The following is a 20,893-nucleotide window of genomic DNA, read 5'->3' as shown; positions in this document are numbered from 1 at the left end:
CAGTGAAACTTAAACAGATATTGATTCAGAAAACCATGTAACAGAATGAGAGCAAACTTTGCTCGGTTCACATATCAGGGAGTTTAGAAGGCTGAACATTTTTTTTGTTAATGTTACCTATTGGTACCTCTTGGAAGGACCTAAATAAACAGGAAACTAGAGATCATAAGGCAACTGATAACAATCCTTGGGGGGTGGGATTGTGATTATTGTACATCACCGCTGCGTGGCAGTAAAGCAACACAAAAGAAAATCAGTGCCATAACTGTAAATCACCGCTGGGTGGCAGTAAAAAAACACAAAAGAAAATCAGTGCCATTACTGTAAATCACCGCTGGGTGGCAGTAAAAAAACACAAAAGAAAATCAGTGCCATTAAAGCGTGAAATGCAGGATGAGGAAACTACACGACAAAAATAACCACGCTCTCACGTTTGCGCAAGGAAAACAGTTCATTTATTAAAATTCATATACAAAAAGGAAAATGTTAAGGCCCTAGAAAAAGTATTTCTGTATTTACATTATTTACATGGTTCAACGAGCAGCACAGGTCTGTGATGGGCTAAAAGGAACATTTCAAGTCGACTATAAGCCATTATGACAATGACCTCATGCTCTTGTTAGAAGGTTTACATGAGGCATGGAGGGACATTGCCTGGACCTTTCCAGAAAAAGAGCAATGGCCATGTGTCTTCAACTCAATTTATGTTTCTGTATAGGTTTTCTGAGCATTTATTTGAGGACTAACCTAACTGAAAACCCAATCTTATGGCTCCTTGTTCTTACAAAATGCAGACTGCAAATTTGAGCAGACTAATATTCGTTTTCACAACAATAAAAATAGAACTATACAGATCCTTTGTAAGTATATTGCAATTTAAAATATCCATACTTTTGTTTTTTTTTTAATGATTGTATTTGCGCTGTGTCTGGCCACATTTGAACTTTTAAAACAGACTTTGACACAGTGGAGTTTCATCTTCGGCTAATAAATACACATTCATCTGGTGTTGTGAGACTCAGTTGCAGCACACCAGCAACAGAAATGATTGGCATCACACACTATGCCCCTCTTATGAAAAAGACAAAGAAAATGAACTACACAATGAATATTCATGGCAGAATGTAGATTTATACCACCACTGACCGAAAGTAATGTAACGTATGCTCTCTTTGCATGAGTGGATTTGTGATTCATTGGCACATCAGTCACCTATGAAGTCTTTCGTTGTCTTTGTGACCCTCTTTTGGCAAATTTATGCTTCAGAGTAAAATTCAGAAGTGGGCGTCCATTACTAGTGCAGCTGGGTGAATTAAAACAAGAGTTTTGGTCAAGTGCAGATTTCTGAAACATTACGCCTTGATCAGTAAACTGCTGGGAATAATGCTGCGCTCCATTCAAAGGCGGATGTGGGATCTATTTAATTTCAACCATCTTTTGTGGTCTGATTCTCAATGACATACAGAACCTAATGGCTCTGCTGGTGTACGGTATGATGATCCGGAGAAGATCATTTAGCGTTTTACACCTTGCTGTCAGTGCAAACTGAACAGGTTTCATCAGTGTGTAAATGTAGGAAAATTGTCTCATTGATGCAGTGAATGTTAATTGTTAACTGGGTATTATTCAAGCAGGGTTCCCAAACTTTTTTGACTAATCTTTCTGTGCAATTTTCATGACATGTCCATTAGCTTTCCAGTAATTTATGACTTCAAGAATTTAATTTATTAAATTATATTATATTATATATATAATGAATTATATTATATATATAATGAATTATATATATAATTATATTAATTTATTTTTTTTAGAGATTTTATAGAATTGAATGAATTAAGTATTTTGTATCCTAAAAAATACTTAAACATTTTATTTTATCTAAATTTAAATATAATTTCTTTCAATGTTTAATGTAATGGTTTCCAGTACCATGGGTTCCCTGCTTAAGTTAAAGTATGGGGTCAGTAAGATTTATCTATTTATTTTTTTATTTTTTTGAAATTCTTTTTATTATTATTTCTTTAAGAAATTAATACTTTTATTCAGCAAAAACACATTCAGTTGATCAAAATGACAGTAAAGTCTCATTACGTTGACCAAAAGCTTTCTTTTCATCAAAAAATCCTAGAAATTCAGCTCTGCCATTAAAGGAATTAATTACATTAAAATATAAAAAGGTTGTTTTAAAAAGTTATAGTACTTCACAATATTAATGTTTTACTGTTTTTAAACAACAAAAACAAAACTTCTTACCGATCCCAGACTTTTGAACGGTAGTGTGAACTCACATTTTGGCAAAATCATAGTTCAGCGCAAGCTTCTAAGATGAAAATCTTACATAAAGTGGCATCCTAATGCACATTTTCAGAAAGAAAGCTGGTTTTCCAAGTGGGATGAAACGCAGCATTAGACGTGTGTTCACTAAAACACCCCTTAGTTGTGACCGCATACTATGTTCATCATGGTGAAGTCCTGATGATTCGCTGGCTTTGTTCCCTATCAGAGCAAAAATAAATACAGTACATTTAATATTTCACTCAATAAATAAAACAAGTCAGTCCTCTAACCTCAGCTGCTCCTCACCCTTAAAGCTGTCCAACTGTATCACAAATCAACAGAAACCTTTTCTTAGGACAAATTTTTGTAGCGTTCAAACTGGAACCCTATAAAGGCTATAAAACACTAACACAAAAAACAAATGCTGGGCTTGAAGTCGTCTGGTTATTGTTGTTGTTCCTGGCTTTGGCTTTGCACCGTGTCCATGTAGGGGATGGCCAGCTCCGGTCGGCGATAAAGCTCGCCGAGGCCTTCGAACTTGGAGCCCCAGCGCCGCAGGGAGTCGTAGGTGAAGGCCTCCTCTGAAACAGCCGATCCCAGCGAGCTGAGGCTGCCTGCGCTGGAGCCCTTTCCCTCGATGCAGTACACGTGGTAGGTGTCCATGGGGAACGCCAGGCTGTCATTGTCGGCCTCCCAGATGATGCGCGACACGTAGCTCTTGAAGTCCATGGAGCAGTGACCCCCGCAGCTGGCGATGTGGTGGTAGGGAAGGGTGGCTCCGGAGGGATGGACCTCCTCCTGAGAGCCCTGGGATGACTTGATGAGGGGGGCGGTGGTGCAGGAGGAGGACTGGGACAAGCTGGAACACAGCGGCCTCTTCAGCTCGGTGATGTCATAGGCGTTCTGGTGGACACATAGGCCACATGTTAAATTCTGGGAAAGTGCTATAGAATCTGCAGATTTTAAAACTTTAATTAAAAAGTCTCTGGTTCAAAAGAATGCAATGTATGACATCATGTGACGTGACAACAATATAGCATAGACTGCATGCTAGTATTCCATTCTGAGCATAGCTGTGCTCTTGTGTAAATCATGTTGTGCAGATTGAATTTCTAAGGTACTGAAAGCTGCCACCTAGAGGATGATGGGATGGCAGTGTAGCTGCTGATGGAGGTCATTCCCCTGACCTGAGTCTTACTGAAAGTAAATCAATATTTCCCCCGGCTGCCCTGTGTTAATGGAATACCTGGTCCTGCTCTCCTCCTCCCTCCTCGTTGTAGTTGAGGATGTTCTCCCGGATGTCCTCCCAGCTCTCGTGCTCCGCTGGGATGTGGTAAACACCTCGCTTGCGGAACTTATTCCGGCTGCCCTTCTGATTCCATACAGTCACTGCCACAAGCACGGCTGCAGAGGACAGAGAGAGAGAGATTATTTACAAGAATGATGAAACCAGTTCTACACATTTTTGGTGGTGGAAGTGTGGATGCTTAACATATTAAATGACAGTAAATACTTAGCAACACATTTTACTTCCATAATGTGACAAGCAAAGTGGTCCTAAGAAGTTTAAGACAACTGATGAAAATGCTTCTAATTTGACAAGACAGGAGTAATGATGCTGAAAATTCTGCTTTTCATCACAGGAATAAACTACATTTTAAAATATATGACAATATTTTAAATTGTAATAATATTCACAATATTACTGTTTTTAGTGTATTTTTGATCAAATAAATGCTGACAAATTATAATTCAATACAAAAATATTTTATATATTAACAAACTGTTATATTTACAAATGATATATGTTAATAATGAAATTATATTATTTACAGGTTTAAATATGATTTTGGAGCCCTGGATTATGATTCAGAGATGTAGAAAAATATTATATTCTGATGAAAGTTTACAAAGATTTCTTTGTCTTTGGAATAAGATTTACATTGTCATTTAGAAGACTCTTTTATCCAAAGCGACTTACAAATCAGAATAACTTGCACAATTTGTAAATCATCCCCAAAAAAGTTAAAGAAGTAAACGGTCAGTTTTGATTTGATTTTGACTGTCAAGTGCAAAAGTCTGATTGCAGGCATCATCTTTCACCAGCTCATGCAATCCTGCCAGTTCATGGATGCTAAGACTCCCTCTTTTCAATTAAAGACAGATCAACCCAAAAATAACCCATCATTTTCTGCCAAATTTCTCTGAAGGCCATAAGCCCAACCAATCCCATCATCTGGCAGCACGTTTCTCATTTTTGCTTCAGTTGATGAGTAATTTCTTCCTGCCTGCATGCAGTAATGCTTTAAAAAGATTTGTTTGTCTGCTTGTTATGTGGCTGACGGTGTATCAGAGCTGGCAGAGAGGCCTGGGGGGCACTGCCAGCCTGTCACGTCATTGTTGTACCTGTCACACCTGAGACACACACACACACACACACACACACACACACACTGGCCCGTCTTACCTCTGTGTGTTGGCTCCCTATTGACAGTTTTCTCAATAGACACAGTGGTTCCCAACCTTTCTCAACTAGTGGCCCACACAACCAAACACATATGTTTGTGTGGCCCAGTGCAAGAAAAATGATCTGACCCCTCTACTGTTGGGTTAATAACTTAGTACTCAGAAGCTAGATTGTTAACTGTCTTTATTGAATAAACTGGCAATGAACAGTAAATAACTCGGGCTGGCACGGCTTGGTACAACTGCTGTTGTTCTGTAGCATATGCAGTGAAATATCTATATATTGCTCTTTTTGTTGTTTTTGATTGCTTCCACTGTCTTCATCTGTAAATCACTTTGGATAAAAGCGTCTGCTTAATGAATAAATGTAAATGTAAATGTAATCTAAGATAAATTGGCAGTTTATTCTTAAACCAATCAGCGAGCTTGAATAGTGGAAGCATAGTTACGGTTTAATATTTATATTTTGTTATTTAATTATATATATGAAATGATGTTATTATGTTATGACTTTTTTTTTTACATATATGAGCAATATTATTATTTCTTTTAATAGTAATTGGCGGCCCACCTGCAATACCATTGTAAACCACTGGACTAACACAAAATGAGAGGGTCTCATCATTGTTCTACAATGATAACAGAGACATTACAACGCTTTTCAAGAAAAGTGTTCCATGATATTGGGATAGCTACCGAAAAAGACGAGCAGACACATGCTGATGGCTAGGATGGAGCTCGGGCTGAGTGGGGCGAGACGGAGAGATTTGACTTGGCCGATCTCACACCACTGGCCCCTGAAGCCCTCTGGACAGCGGCACTGGTAGTTCTTGGTAGAGTGAGCCAGGCAGGTGCCACCGTTACGACACGTGGTGGGGCCGCAGGGGGACGGGGCACAATGCAAAAGAGCTGTGACCTCATCCACCACCGCAACCTGATTGGCTGGACACCTGGAGTGAGAGAACGGACGTCGAGATGAAGAAAGAAGCATTTGACAGTATGACCGTGGGAAACTCTTGTGTGGGAGAGAGTGTTCACCTGCACTCGTGTTTCCTCCACAGGTCGACGCAGTACAGCGGACTCAGGCAGGGTTTGACACTGCAGGCGTCAGAGTGGCAGCCGGGCACGACTCCTCGGCGCTCCAGCACAGTACTGAACTCTGTGCCCTGACCATCCAGCGACAAAGAGTGACCGTTCAGTCTTACATCCCGCATACAGCCTGTATGAAAAAACATGGTGAAAATGCTGTAGAACTTTAATATTTTGTATTTGTTACAGTGACTTCTATTTTTAAAACATGACGTGCTCTTGGACTGTAATATACTGTATAATGACTGTAATTTTGATCATTACAGTTACTTATTAAATAAATAAGTGGACATTTAAAGTATTGTACATATTAAAAAAAAAAAAAATTAAAACATATTATATTTCCCAATACTGTTATATGTTTTTAAAAGTTTTTTTTTAACTAAATGCTTAGCAAGGCAATATTTATTTCAGCTAAACTACAGTAAAACCAGTAATATTTTTAAATGTTATTTAAGCATCCATTATTCCAGTCTTCAATGTCACATGATCCTTCAGAAATCATTCAAAATCACACAATCACACTTTTGTGTTCAAGAATGATTTTATAACTCTTTTATAACTTTTTTATCATCGGTGTTGAAAACAGTTGAACCTCTTAATATTTTTGTGGATTTGTTAAGAAGAACATAATTTATGTGAAATGGAAATCTTTTGTAATTTTGTATTTACAATCATTTTATTGTGTCCTTGCAAAATAAAAGTATTAAAATAAAATAAAATAAAATAAAAATGTTACACTTTTGCACATTGGGGTATATTACAATAATATTCACAAAACATAATATTATACATTGCACACTGTAGGAGATTGTTTGACAAAGTCTATTATATAGACTAGAGGTAATTATACAAATATATTTGACCTTAAAATGCTGAGACTTAACAATTAGAATCAAGCATTCCAGAGAGTTGAGTAACTAAGTTATAATATTAAGCTTTAATCTTCAAAAGCGTGAATAAATAAAAACAGAAAAAGAAAACAAATTCCCTCTTATCAGGAGTTCAACAAAGCAAACAGAGAAAAAACTGATTTGAATTACAGCTCTGAGGAAGAAAGGGAAGAGAAATCCCACCTTGAAAGTCTCCCTGTGTGTTTGGAGCGGCGCTGTTTCCCAGAAACACACTGGAGGGGTGAACTACTATTTCCTTCTTTTGACCCAGGACCCCTGTGACCTCTCGTGAGCCCCCACCCTGCTCCAGTCGCAGGGTGAAGATGTTGTCATGCCGGTGAAGGCTGACGAAGACCCACTGGCCAAGGTTTATGCGATGCCCATTTAGCTTCAGAGAGTGAGCGCCATCCCCAAGGTTAGCACGGACAGTGAGGTACCCATCTACTATCTAAAAGAGACAAGAAGATGGCACAGCATTACAGCTTTACACCATTTTCACAGATGTAATTGGACACTTGAATTTGAATGCAATTGAATTAGATGTTATTGCATTCATGTGCATCACTCACTTCCAGGATAATGAACTCGTTGGCGTCACGTGAGGCCACGCTGAGCAGGCTGCCCATGGAGGAGCGGGTTCTCAGCAGGAAGTGAGCTTGGGTCTTGCGTGGACTTCCTCCACCTCTCAGCTGGTACCTCAGCACACTGTCTTTCTCAAACGACCACTCAGGAAGGGCTTTGTCACACTTGTGTCCACTATATCCAGGATGGCAGTCACAACTGAAGGAGCCCCATTCCCCCAGACATTTCCCATGGACCCCACAGGAGGGTCCTCCGGCGGTCAGACACACACCGTCTGTTAGGGCACATCCCGGGGTGCTGTTCTCACTCTCTGCTGCGCTGCCGAGGTCGTACACCTGACAGAACACAGACACACACATAGAAAGGCCTGAGTCAGCACAATCCTGAACATCATTGATCCGTATCGACTCGCTGTCAGAAAGTGGCTCAGGTAAACGTCTGTTCCGTCCAAATAAAAGATTGTAGATTGGAACCCGAAACACATTCAGTCTGAAAGATGTTTAACACTGACAGATTCATTCATGAAACTTGAGTATAATTAATGTCTGGATTCATATGTAAAGCTACGGTGGACTGTATGTGACAATTTTATTGGTTTTAATTAGTAGATTTTCAGCAGAATTCATTTTGTTTATGCTTTATGAATGAGGCCCATTGTCAGTAAACTAGAAACATAATCTTCTCGGGTCACACTTTATTTTAAGGTCCAATTTTCACCTTTAACAAACCATTATCTATGACTTTTGCCTCAATCTACTAATTTATTAATAATAGTTTAGTTATTGGATAGGATTAGGTGTGTAGCAAATGGTTATGCAGAATATGTGCTTTATAAGCACTTATAAACAGCCAACATGTTAATAATAGTCATGCTAATAAGCAGCTAGTTATTAATGAGAACTGGTCCCTATATTAAAGTGTTACCTGTTCTCTTAATAATGCAATCCTATTTAAAATAGAAACAACATGTATGTATTTATAAATAATCTGTCCAAATAGAATTAGTGCATACCAAATCCATTGAAAATAGCATATTGAAAATATTAAGCCAAACTTATATTACCCAATTATAAACTTGTATGTTTTTTTATTTTATATTTTTATTTCCCACAATCTCTTGTACAATGAAAGAAGAGGAGTCGGTAATAGTTCATTTTCAACTTTTTCTCGTTTGGGAAAAAATGCATTGCTACCACAGAATTTAAGCAGGCAAGTAATGTTAAATAGTAATGCATTTTAAGGTAATAATTTTAGATAAATGCTTAAAGGTAAATGCAAACATTGCATGACAAGAAGTTATGAATTAATTTATGATGTGGGACACACTTAAAAGTGTCAATATTTCCAGTTATCAGTGAAGTACATACTTCCAGCACTTAATACAAGTATTAAACAATAGTCATATTTAGCTTCCTTTGTAAAATTATATTTTACTTCTGCCAATACTCCTTCCAGAAAGATATACTATAAAGAACATACTTAAAAAGTTCAAAACAAAGTAGCACCTAGAAGAATAAACATATTTACACTGGTTTTACCTGACTGTCCACCACCAGGTTCCTCATGCATCCCACAAATCCTTTGTAATGGGGGTGTGACTTACGAAGTGAGTGTGTCTCTTTAACCCCACCCAGCTGGAGAGGCTGATAGACATCCAAAAACCTGAAGAGAAATAAACAGATGCGGCACAGCCAGAAACAATGATTTGCTACTTGCTATTGCTTGGCAAAGGCAGGAGGTGTTTCTAGAGAGCATTTATAAGCAAATATTTGCATATGCCTGAGTGAAATATACGTTTTTATGTGTTGTCCTGGAAAGAAAGGCACTAGCATAAAGATGGGCAAATTTTACCTTTCACTGCCTGGTGTCTCTCCGGAGGCCTTGCACACTGACATATCAATCTCAAGCATCTCAGCTCCCAAGCCTTCCAATTCGTTCACCATGGCACCAGAGCACTGGTCCAGAATCAGCTGCACCATCTACACAAAAAAAGCACACACACACACAATAATATAAATTCAAGGCAAAGTATTACACCATCTGAATGCACGAGAAGTCACGTTTCATAATATAATATTTTAGACCCAAATCACAGAGGGCGATAAAAGCTCACAATCTGCTTTACCCAGTATGAGCCTCAAAGCTATGTGATGATCTGGACTCTCTGACAGCTTCATGTTTCAATGAAATTGAGGTGAGGTTGAGAACATTATAAAATCAAACAAAAATTCCTCCAGGAATGGCAAATGCCCAGTGTCTAATCCTTGTCACATGCCCTTCATTTCAATCAATACCCTTACCTTGCCATCGCTGATGATGTCCAGGTGATGCCAGCGGCGGTCTGTGACAGTGGCTCTCATGGGCAGCTGCAGTGTTAGGGTCCCCGAACCATGATTCACACTCAGCACAGGAACTCCATTTTTCAGCTCTAATGAAACAGAATCATGGAATTTCATTAGAAGACACACAGAATGTTAATATGAGTGCCAAGAGGTACATTGTAACATTCAAAAATGTGGTGTTGGTAAAGTTTTCTGTTATTAAAAGAAGTCTCTTATGCTCACCAAGGCTGCATTTATTTGATAAAGATACATTTGAAAAAGTAATTTTGTGAAATATTATTAATTAATATGTTTTAGTATGTAATTTTTTACTGTAAAGGCAAAGCTGAATTCTCAATAGCCATTACTGTAGTCTTCAGTGTCACATGATCCGTCAGAAATAATTTGAATTTGCAGATTAGGTGCTCTTTTTTTTTTTTTTTTTTTTTTTTTTTTTTATTACCAATGCTGAAAACATTTGTGCTGCATAATATTTTTGTGGAAACTGTGAATTAACATGAAAAAATGGCAGTTCTGGGCCTGAAGACTTGTGTAACTTGTCTTGTTTGTGCCACAAACATGAATAACACCTCAAAATCATGTAGATTTTTGTCCAGAGGATGATAAAATGGCAAAACAATCACATAGATTTGACTCCAGGGTTATTTAGTGCCACTAGTACACTTAACCTTTAGCAAGTTCTCAAACTCATCATGGCAAAGCATATGACACCGGTACCGCAAACACATGTGACATGAAAGTCTAATGCTGTTTTATGCCCCCTAAGATTGGTTTTGACCCCAACAGCAAAAAATGCTTATTCGTGATCAATTTGTGGTCAGTTTGAAATTGCTGTCACTGCAGTGGAGGGTTTTGGCCCCAGTTCAATAAAAACATGTACCAAACTGATGATGTAAGCTTATGCAAGGCCACAGGAGGGTCGTTTCCTGAAATCATATGACCAGTTGCACAATACAGTATTGGACAAGTGGCACAGAATCTGAATATGTGACCTTCATCAGTGACTTGGGGTCAAGATCAATGCTGACCAAACCCCATTCACACCACTGCTGACCACACACATTTACAAACATCTATAATTAACGGCTCACTTTAGATTGTGTTTTTGCCATTAATCGATTTTAGTAACACTATTAATTGTTAGAGGAAATTAATGTCTTGCAGTATAAAAAGAGAAACTTAAATTATGATGGCACTACGACAGATGTTTTCTCCATTATTGAGACTGCAATGTTTACATATAGTATACATAGTTTTTTTTAGATCATTCAGAATGTGGTGCACGTGATATTGTTAACTATTATTAAATTAATACTTTTTTTGACAATTTAAATCAATCTGAAACAAAATAAAATATGGATTAACATTTAGATTTAAAAAAAGAATTGCCCTAGGAACTAGCTGAAATAAGTTTAAGTACTAAAATTAAGTACTAAAATTTAGAGATTTAACTAAAAGTAATCTAAAAATAAATATATTATAAATATAAATAAATAAATAAATAAATGACAATAGCACAGAACAAAATTACTAAAACTATGTACTATGCAAATAAAAATAAAAATAAAATAAAACGGTGAAATATGTCAATTATGCATACAATACATACCCAGTGCAATGAAGTCCTCTTTTTCTCCAGGCTGAGGTGTTCCCATTGGGCCACTGTAGAACAGTAGGCCATTGCCTGCTTCTGTGATGAACTCCAGAGAGATGTGGCTCTGGAAGCAAGGCCTTATGGGAGGGAACCAAGCATAACCATTCCCAAGGAAACTGTGCTTGGTTTGCTGGCATTCTGGTCCATCAAACATAGGGGGACATTTACACCTGCAACAGAGAGATAGATCAGCCATTGCTTCCCCAATAGTGAAAATGCATTATATGAATAAACAATGTTTATTCTTTTATATAGAAAAACAAGCAATTATTAACAAGACTTGAGTGCTGGAACACTAGTGTGTTTTACCTGTAGCCTAGTTCACTATCCACACAGGTGCCTCCGTTCAGGCAAGGGTTGTGTGAGTATGAAGAGCAGTGCAGGTGAACGCCCTCTCGAGCGAGGCAGCCACACTGAGCGCTCGCTTTAGCTGAGACAGACACCAAAGAGACATTCCCGTTGTTCAGTGTTTTAGGGGTGTCACTGAATGTCACCTTGCTAGAGCAGCCGCCTGTCTGACCACAGGCTGCATAGGCACACTCGTCCACCCCCACCTGTAGAATGGTCACACCCAGAGCAGACTCCAACTGAAAGAGAACAACAAATCCTATTGAATTACTTATTTACTAATGTTACTTCCACAACTTTCCTTTTTTGTACTATATTTGTTTGTTCAAAATGATTTTCCTTTTACACATGCAAAACTGCACAACATATTGAAACAATCAGCCACTCAACATTACTACAACTAGATAGCAAAAAAAAAATGAAAAGATAAAATACAAAATACATTCAAGTAAATGTTATCTTTTGATTTTTAATTTTCATTTACTTTACTTTAATTTAGTTTTCTCCACCATTTGACCTGTTTTCTAGTATTCTTTTATTTTACCAGTTCAAATACATCATTATCAAAACAATTTACAAGAGGAATAATGCAACCCAAATAATTCACCATAATCATTTCTGTACATGTTTTGTTAGTTTGAGTGTGTTTGTTTGTTCTGGACTCAAGGACAGTCCATCACATCCCTCAGCAGCGGCTCTTAAAATGTCAGAGCAGCTTCCTGTGTAGTGCATCAACATCATCTCGGTGAGAGCATTAGCACCACGCTGGGCTGTGAAGAGCGCCCACTCTACACCTGATTTATAGACTGGTGAATGCTGCACAGGGAGCAACATGTTCTTTCTATCCATTCCTCTCTCACTCCCTTTCAGAAATCCTGCTCGTCTCCCCGGCCCAAAGCGACAGCCCACCATCTCATACCTTACATGGAAATTAAATATTTATTGACCCATTGCAAAGTGTGTCTCTTGAGTGCAGGTGTGAGATGCATGTAAATGTGAACAGCTTCATAGACTCCATGTCTGTGCCTATGTGAGCAACACAGGAGACGTGGATTGGTGTGAAAGTGTGAGTTTTTGTGCACTTGTCTTTGTCACCTTAGCTTTGTGCATTGCCACGTAGCCGTGGAGTTTCTCGGGCTTGTAGAATGGCGAGCCATGGGCGGCAAACCACACGCTGAGGTGATGCTGAGCTGGCTGGCTGCCACTAGCCAGGCTGAAGATGTCAACATTCTCTATATCAGTCTGGAAGAGGTCGGACAAGAGACGGCGGAGACGCTCGTATCGGCTCTCCTCATTTGTTGATGTTCGGAAAAACTCATTTGCAGTCAGGTCTGTGCATAACGAACACACATACAAAGAACTTGATTTCAATGTAAAACCCAAGCATATTTATTAATATGGTCACATCTGTTCCTTAAGATTTTTTAAACAATTTAAAATGTTCGTTGTTACAATTTTTTTTTAGCCATATGATTTTCTCTCCGACCCTATTTTGTAAGATTTTTTCATGCTGTCCTTTCTATGCTAAGACTTTTATGCAAATGTGAAATGAGTAAGAGCACTTACTCTCAGGCTGTGGAGTGCATTATGCTCATTCATCAATATCAGCCTGCATTACATGTGACATATTTATAAAATCTGTATTGAAATGTGATGCACAAACTTTTAAGGTCAAACCAAATACCTAGTCATAAAAATGACCAATTTTTGAAATGGAACACAGGGATGCAAATGCTATGCATTTTTTAAAAATGCATTTGGGTTTCTAATATCAGATATTCAGTAATTTAAGAATAATGCATTCAACCTTTTTATCAAATAGTTTTCTTTCAATTAGCAAAGGTTTTGTTTTTTATACACTAACTGCTTGTAGTCTTCATTGTTCTTAGCTTATTCACCTTAGTTTTTGAGTGAAAAAAACCCCAGATAATAAGTGCAAAAGTTCAGATCAATTAGGCCTATGACCAATTACTTACGAAAAGAAATACAAAACGTAATGACTAACTGAAATAAAACAACCTGATAAAATACTGAATCCAACATATATAGCATAATAGAAGTAAATTCATTTTTGACCGGGAAAATCTTGTCACACAATGGTTAAATATAACACTAATGTAAGCTTATGATTAAGAATCAATAGATTAATAAATCAAAACAAAAATGAGCTCTTCTATATTATTAAGATATTCATTTTTGGAAAGGGAGATTCACTCACTGGCCAGTCTGATTGACCCAGCGTTCCTCAGTGCATCCTCCTCCAGCTCCATCACCGTGACCTCGGCCGATGAGGTGACGTCTGGCCAGCTCTTATCTGCCACCCTCACCTGCAGGCTGTAGAATCCAGCTGGTGTTCCCTCTCGGATGCTCAGCTGACCGGTGTTTTGGTTCAGGCTGAACTGCCTGTGTGGGTTCATGTTCAATGGGGCAAAAAGATGAGATAATGAGGATTAAACTGGAAATGTACTCATGCAGTCAATTACGATGTTTAAGAGAATGCATGGAATATAGTGTATAAGACATAGAAGGAAGCCTTTAATGTTGCTTTTTTGTTGTTTTTTTGCTGGAGTTCAACAGCACAAAGAGCAAATGTCAACATTCTGTCTAACACCTCTGTGTTTGACGGAAAAGAAAAACATTTGGTCCTGCATGAGGGTGACAAATTTGTGTCAGAATTTCCAATTTTGGGTGAACTATTCCTTAAAACTTAGACAAACAGTAACTGGAGATTTATTCCAAGGTTCATTCCTGCATCATCACACATGAAAGATCAGCACTGATGCTGTAAGATGACTCAAGCTGTATTATTAATGGCAGTGTGTATATCAGTGAAAGCACTTATGTCAACTCCTGTCTCCGTCTCCAGATGTGATGACCATGACAGGGACACTTCTGCTGTTCTGGATAAGAGATTCCAGAAACAGCTGGGCAGCACAAGTCTCTTTTTCACTTTCTCTCTTTTGAATGGATACACTCCTTCTCTGTCTAGATCACAGTTGTATTATCTCTCTGCATTTTTAAGTATGATCATGTGCACATTTTTCTTGCTTTTAAGTATAAAACATCACTAAATTGTTTAAGATTTGTGCTTAAAAATAGAAAATCACACTACACTTGGGGTTAGTTTGATAAAAATAATAATAATAATACTTTCAGTTAGCAAGTATGCATTCATCATTGAATTAGCTGTTACAGTAAAGACTTTTTGTTATACATAAAAAATGATATCAAATAAATTATTTTGAACTTTTCCACAAAAATATTGAGAAGCACAATAGCCTCCCTGACCATATCCACTATCCTGAATTTGCATTTTCTCACGTAAACTAAAGCACATAGTAATTCAAGAGTTGATTTTAGGATTTGTGGTCATTTTTTGCAATGTTCTGCAGAAGCTGAAAAATAATTGAAAAGTAAGACTCGCAATGTCATTGGCTGCTGCTCATGTCTCTCTTGAAACCAGATTTCAAAATGTATTGTAGTATCTGTGATTACAGGCTAGTGTGAGTGACGAGCTTCTGTCTTGTAGCATGAACTAAAAGGACAAGGACACAAAATGAAAATGACACGTCTATTAAAGCAACACTGGTTTATGGCTCTTAATATGGTGTTTGCTATGAACCTATGTTTGGCCCTGTAACTTCAAACATTGTGCAGCAAGGTCGCTAAACTCACAGTAGTCACACTGCTCAAATTAAATTCAATCATGTTCATATAAGAGGAATAGAGTTCCACCTCGATGGTAACCTTCAGCTCCTGTGCCAAATTAGGTACTTAACTGTCAAGTAAGCAAATGAAAAACAGCTTGGATCGAAGCTACCCTCTTGATGCCAAGAGATGTGTCACACTAGCTAGCATCATACTGCTAATGTATTAATGTGTTAATTATCCAAATTAATGAGAGAAGATCCTCGACAACACACCGTCAGGCACAGTTCTGGATGGAACTTGAAATAGACTGTGATTGAACTCAAGACTAAACTGATTGAGTTGGCATTGCTTGCTGGAGTGTTAGCATAATCACTTTGCTTAAAGGTGCCATCGCTGGCATGATCCACAAAGTCTGGTTTGGACAAAGACCATCACTTAGATGCAGCTCATTAGAGAGAACCTCTAGCCAACATAATCTTTCTTATCAGTTACTAGGAGAGAACCCATGTATCACTTCAGAGTGAATTTTGAAATTAAAAAGGCGAGTGACAGGCAAGATGTCAGTAAGCTAATATTCTGTGCTCCGCAGGCTCTCATCCTTTATCTTTCCCTCACTTTTGTTCTTTTTATTCTCTTGTAAGTGTCACTTGACACAGTAGAGTTTGAATCAAACTTCAATAGAAGATCAAAGCACCTGGGGGGTTTGCCTTCGAACTTGTAAACCTTTTCACTCCAATCATCAAGGTCAGGGGATTGAACCTGTCCTAGCACCGTGGTGGGGAGTGTACCTGGGGAAAATACATAATGAGGTTAGAGAAAAGCTACCTTCATCCAGGCTGTGCGATACCTGGGGCGATGCGCGTGTGTGGGTGGGCGGAGAAAACATATCTTTAAAAAGATAAGCAAAAAGCAGAGCATTTCATTGGCACATATGGACCCACTTAAACAGCACAGTGGGGAGGATGCAATGCTATTAGCATGCAGCATTGCCATTTCTCCAAAAGGCAAAACGTAATGCTGTAATCCTGTTAGTCATGAAATCAACATCCTTTAAAATGGCTCCTGTTTATGTGCCTCTTAAACCTGGGATTTAAGTAAATTGTTAGCATCATGCCATGTTTGGGCTACATGACGAATTCTTATTAAAAGGCTAATGCATTTCCATCAGAAAAAAGAGAAAAATGCTAAAAATATATCAAGTAATGCTACATTTCTTTCCTAAAATGTGATATTTTAAGAAGGCTTAAAAAACATAGTGTTTTGGGAATGTACCATGGCAGTATCAAAGTTTTTCTTACACATTTACCATGAAATATATTTAAGTACCCTAAAGTAATGCCATAGTATTGTGGAAGTGAAGCATGGTACTACAATGGTATTTTGGACATGTATCAATGGCAATACCATCGGTTTTTACACATTTACAATGACATAACCATGGTATATTCTGAAGTACTTTTGAGTACCAATATCATTAATAAAATAAATTAAAATTCTAACACTTACAAAAAGTGCAACCATGCTATTTTTCACAATGGTAGTATCATGGTATTCTTGGAAGTACCATAAAAACATGATATTTTAATTCCAGTACCATGGTATATATAAAAGTACCATAAGGAAGGTAAATAACATCCTGCTGAATTTCAGGACTATTACCATAGTAGCAAGATCATGACATTTATTTGGAACATACCCTGTAAGTTGTACACTATGAACTCGCTGTGTCCAGGTGCATGGGGATGGTCATTTTTATCTCCAATTATGACGGTGAGTGTACTGGTGGAGCTCATTGGTGGAGAGCCGCTGTCAATCATCAGGATGGGAAGAAGATACTGCTTCTGCTGTTCCCGGTCAAAGCTGCGAAGAGCAGTTATCATGGCACTGCCATTCCGCAAATCAGTCAAGTTGAAATTAGTAACGTCAGAGGTCAGCATCAGCAGCCGAATGGAAAAAGGTCCTCCATTGGATGACGTGTCTCTGTCAATAACATGCAACAGAATGGATGTATTGTTCATGTGAACAACCTGTGGCGCAATAGTGTTCTCCCATAGAACGGGCCGATATGGAGCCTCAAACTCTGGTCCATTGTCATTGACATCTTGAACAGTCACTAACACGATGGCAGAGCCAGTCAGAGCAGGGCTGCCCATGTCTGTGGCCAGGATCATAAGCCTATGTTGAGACACCTTCTCCCTGTCCAGAGAGTCAGCTACAACCACCCAACCACTCTTATCCACCAGGAACTGCTGAAAGGGGTCGGATTCTGGGGCGATGCTGTATGTGAACTTGCCATTTTGACCAGAGTCCAGATCCATGGCTGTCACCTGTGCCACGATGGTGCCTATTGGAACATCTTCAAACATGGATCCTGCCTCGTAGAACTGTGGGAAGAAGACTGGAGCTTGGTCATTGGAGTCTTCAACCTGAATGATGCAGTAGGCCAGGCTAAAAAAGTCAGCGTCCTCCACTTTGACTGTCAAGTTGAATGTGCGCTCATGTGGCTTTTCAAAGTCAATCTTCTTCTTTAGCCTCACTATACCACGACGGTTCACCTTGTCAGTCTCAATGAAGAATTTGCGGTCTTCATCTCCACCAATGATGCTAAACGTCATGACCGAATTTTCACCTTCATCACCATCGGTGGCAGCCACTACTACTACCTCGCTGTTGATGTCCAAGTTTTCTGGCATAGAGGCCATGTAGACCCTTTGGGTGAACACTGGAGGATGGTCATTGACGTCAGAGACTACGATGGTGGCTGTTCCTGTGCCTGAAAGTCCTCCTCCATCACGAGCTTCTACCACAACGAGGTATCGATCCACCACTTCCCTATCCAAAGAACGAAGAACAGTATAGATTGTGCCGGTGGCTGGGTTGATGGAGAAGAGGTTAAGATTGATCTCATTGCGCACATTCTGCACAATTCTGTAGGTAAGGATAGCATTCTTCCCAGCTTTTGGATCATCTAGATCAGTGGCTCGCATCTCCATTATGGAAGTGTCCGCAGGGGAGTTCTCAGGCACGTGACCCAAAAAGCAGTTGTCCGTTGCACACAGGAAGACAGGTGCATTGTCATTGATATCCTGCACTTCGACTAGAACATCAGCAAACCCGGTAAGACCTGCCCCATTCTCATCAGTGGCAAATACTAGGAATTGCCATGCCGAGCGAACCTCACGATTTAAACGACGTTGGGCAAAGATCCTACCATTCATCTCATCTATGGTGAATTCACTACCAGCTCCTTGCCCGTGTAGAGAATACCTCACTGCATGCTGGTCTGCCTCCTGATCTGGATCCGTGGCTGAGACCTGTGTGAGGAACAGATGGGTATAAACTTGCATACATATTAAAATTCAACACACTTGTCACAGAACATACGACGCAATTAAAAGTTAATAGTCACAGCAAAGGAATGCAGATAGTTCTCTCCGCCTCTTTTCCGGTATGTTTATGCAAAGCCTTTGAAGTCTATATTTTACACTAACAGCACAATAGACAGCAATATTGAGACACACTAGCAGAGAATGATAATCATAGTAGGGTGTGTCAAAATATTTATTTTAAATAGGCTTTCTTTTTTCTTTGTAAGCTTTAAACTACATGAGGACCTTAATAAACCCATAACGAAACTGGAACTAATATATAGCACAATACAAAATGTACAAGACAGCCACAAAATAATTTCATATTTCTTTAAAAAGGTTGATATTATTTGCAGCAACATTATTGTCTTTTTCATTCAATTGCATGTGTCTGAGTATTTTAACACCTCACCTCTAGTACAAGGACAGGAAGCTCTGTAAGTTCCTCCATGACGCTAGCGTGATACTGAGTCTGCGTGAAAAGGGGTGCCTCGTCATTCTGGTTAATGACGTTAATGAAAACCATTGTCTGGTTTTCCCATTTTCCATCCGATGCGACCAGCCGTAACTCGTAGCGCTGCACCTGCTCATAGTCTAGCCGCTGGGCAATGAAGATCGTGCCAACCTCTGGCTCCACATCGAACGTGCCCATGGTGTTCCCGGAGGTAATCTGGTACCGCAGTTTGGCATTGGCACCTGTTTGGGGGGTTTGGGAAGCGTTAGCATTCGAGGAAGTGTTAAGCTTGGCTGAGCTGGATAAAAAGAGAATGTCAGTATTAATCTGTGCTCATTTGATGAGGATTACATAAAGGACAAGAAAGCTCTAATGCACACAGGGCATGATATGATTGTGCTTAAATACTGAAATCAACATACACATAACAAATGTCGCACAGACGGCTTTGTACATATTTTACACTTTATTTTGCTTACACTTTTTCTTAGTCAATGTGTCATTAAATCCAATTTGGTCATTTTAACATGGCAGTTTCATTATAAAAATGATACACCAAATGTTTAATAATGTTTAATATGAAATCCCATATATCTGAATATACTGTATGAACTGCTATGTTAAATCTCCCCAGCCTGACCCCAAATGGTTTTATCCACCCATGGTACACTGCATGGTGGAAAGGCTCTAGTTTCGTGCCAGCTCTGTTTACCAGTCCGGATCAGATTTTATGAGACAAACACCATCTGGGCGTGACGTGTGAGGATTTCATTAGAACATGTCATGCTCATCCTGGCTACGGCCATCACGGTTGTGAAGTGTGATATGCTGTGACACTTGCTGAGGGGAGTTCCAGTGATTTTGCCAAAAGCAAGCTTCCTTAATGACTAGCTGGGCCATATGGCGGCCCTCCCCACAGTGCCACCACAGGCCAACCAGTTTAAACTTAACTATGTGATCTATAGAATGGTCACTGGTGATGAAAGACAGCCGAAAGTCCAGGAGACCTTGTACTCATTCGGCTATTGAAGAAAGTTCAGTGTGTTTTACATATTCCATCTTTGAAATCAGTCTGAAGTTTAATGAACAGCTCAGAGAGGGCACTGCTAATCAGCTTTAGGAAACACTTAACAGGACCATAAAATTCCTTCTCTCCTGCAAATCAGCTCCTAATTATTCCTATTCCCCATTTTCATCCCCAGCGTAATAAGAAATATTGCATTTTAATGGCAATCTCATTCATTGTGCCTTTCAAAGCAGGAAGGGGACAGAGGGACATCAAGCTTCGATTTGCATTCCCCTTCATGACAGTTATGAGATATTAGCTGTCGCCCGGCTCTGGACCGTCCATCCAGCCGTGGCATGTCACGTCACCCTTATCACCTCCACGGTGGCGTGGGCGTCTCATCATTAATGAGCTATCTGAAACTTGCACGTCTCCATCCCGCTGCCCGTCTCCTTCTCTTCAGTCTGCTTGTTGATGCAGCTCCACGCCACACATAATTTGTCATGCATATGTAACAGGTGAAGCCGTGTCGCAGTGAGAGACACCGCGCTCCCGCCTGTTTGTTTATGTTGACAGATGAGCCGAAGTCGCCATGCCCTGATGGAAATCAGAGCGAGATCAGGTGGAGGACTCGTGTCACCGAGATGTGTGGAGGTGACAGCCCGGAATATTCTACAGGCAGAGGATGAGAAATGAGGGGGTGGGCAGACAGGCAGGCTGCTACGCTACATTGGATGGATAGGTGATTTGTCCAAGCCTG

General features: G+C 39.3%; 1 protein-coding gene across 1 annotated transcript in view; it reads right to left on the bottom strand.

The window, feature by feature from the left end:
• Window positions 1-2,158: 2,158 nt before the first annotated feature.
• The window catches only part of LOC113115923 (neural-cadherin), a 119,660-nt gene continuing 100,925 nt past the window's right edge, over window positions 2,159-20,893 (bottom strand). Inside the window, exons 17-32 of the mRNA XM_026283655.1 lie at window positions 19,086-19,369; window positions 17,002-18,619; window positions 16,000-16,093; window positions 13,873-14,057; window positions 12,750-12,985; window positions 11,616-11,893; window positions 11,262-11,476; window positions 9,611-9,738; window positions 9,162-9,289; window positions 8,849-8,972; window positions 7,298-7,645; window positions 6,912-7,176; window positions 5,785-5,965; window positions 5,443-5,696; window positions 3,527-3,684; window positions 2,159-3,183 (exon numbers count right to left, since the gene is read on the bottom strand). Of these exons, the coding sequence (XP_026139440.1) occupies window positions 2,725-3,183; window positions 3,527-3,684; window positions 5,443-5,696; window positions 5,785-5,965; window positions 6,912-7,176; window positions 7,298-7,645; window positions 8,849-8,972; window positions 9,162-9,289; window positions 9,611-9,738; window positions 11,262-11,476; window positions 11,616-11,893; window positions 12,750-12,985; window positions 13,873-14,057; window positions 16,000-16,093; window positions 17,002-18,619; window positions 19,086-19,369 (4,955 nt within the window). The 3' untranslated portion in view covers window positions 2,159-2,724. The remainder of the gene's footprint in view (window positions 3,184-3,526; window positions 3,685-5,442; window positions 5,697-5,784; window positions 5,966-6,911; window positions 7,177-7,297; window positions 7,646-8,848; window positions 8,973-9,161; window positions 9,290-9,610; window positions 9,739-11,261; window positions 11,477-11,615; window positions 11,894-12,749; window positions 12,986-13,872; window positions 14,058-15,999; window positions 16,094-17,001; window positions 18,620-19,085; window positions 19,370-20,893) is intronic.

The sequence above is a fragment of the Carassius auratus genome, chromosome 16 (genome assembly GCF_003368295.1).
Source record: "Carassius auratus strain Wakin chromosome 16, ASM336829v1, whole genome shotgun sequence".
NCBI lineage: Eukaryota > Metazoa > Chordata > Actinopteri > Cypriniformes > Cyprinidae > Carassius > Carassius auratus.
Note: the sequence above shows the minus strand (reverse complement) of the source record. Positions and strands in the feature narration are given on the sequence as shown.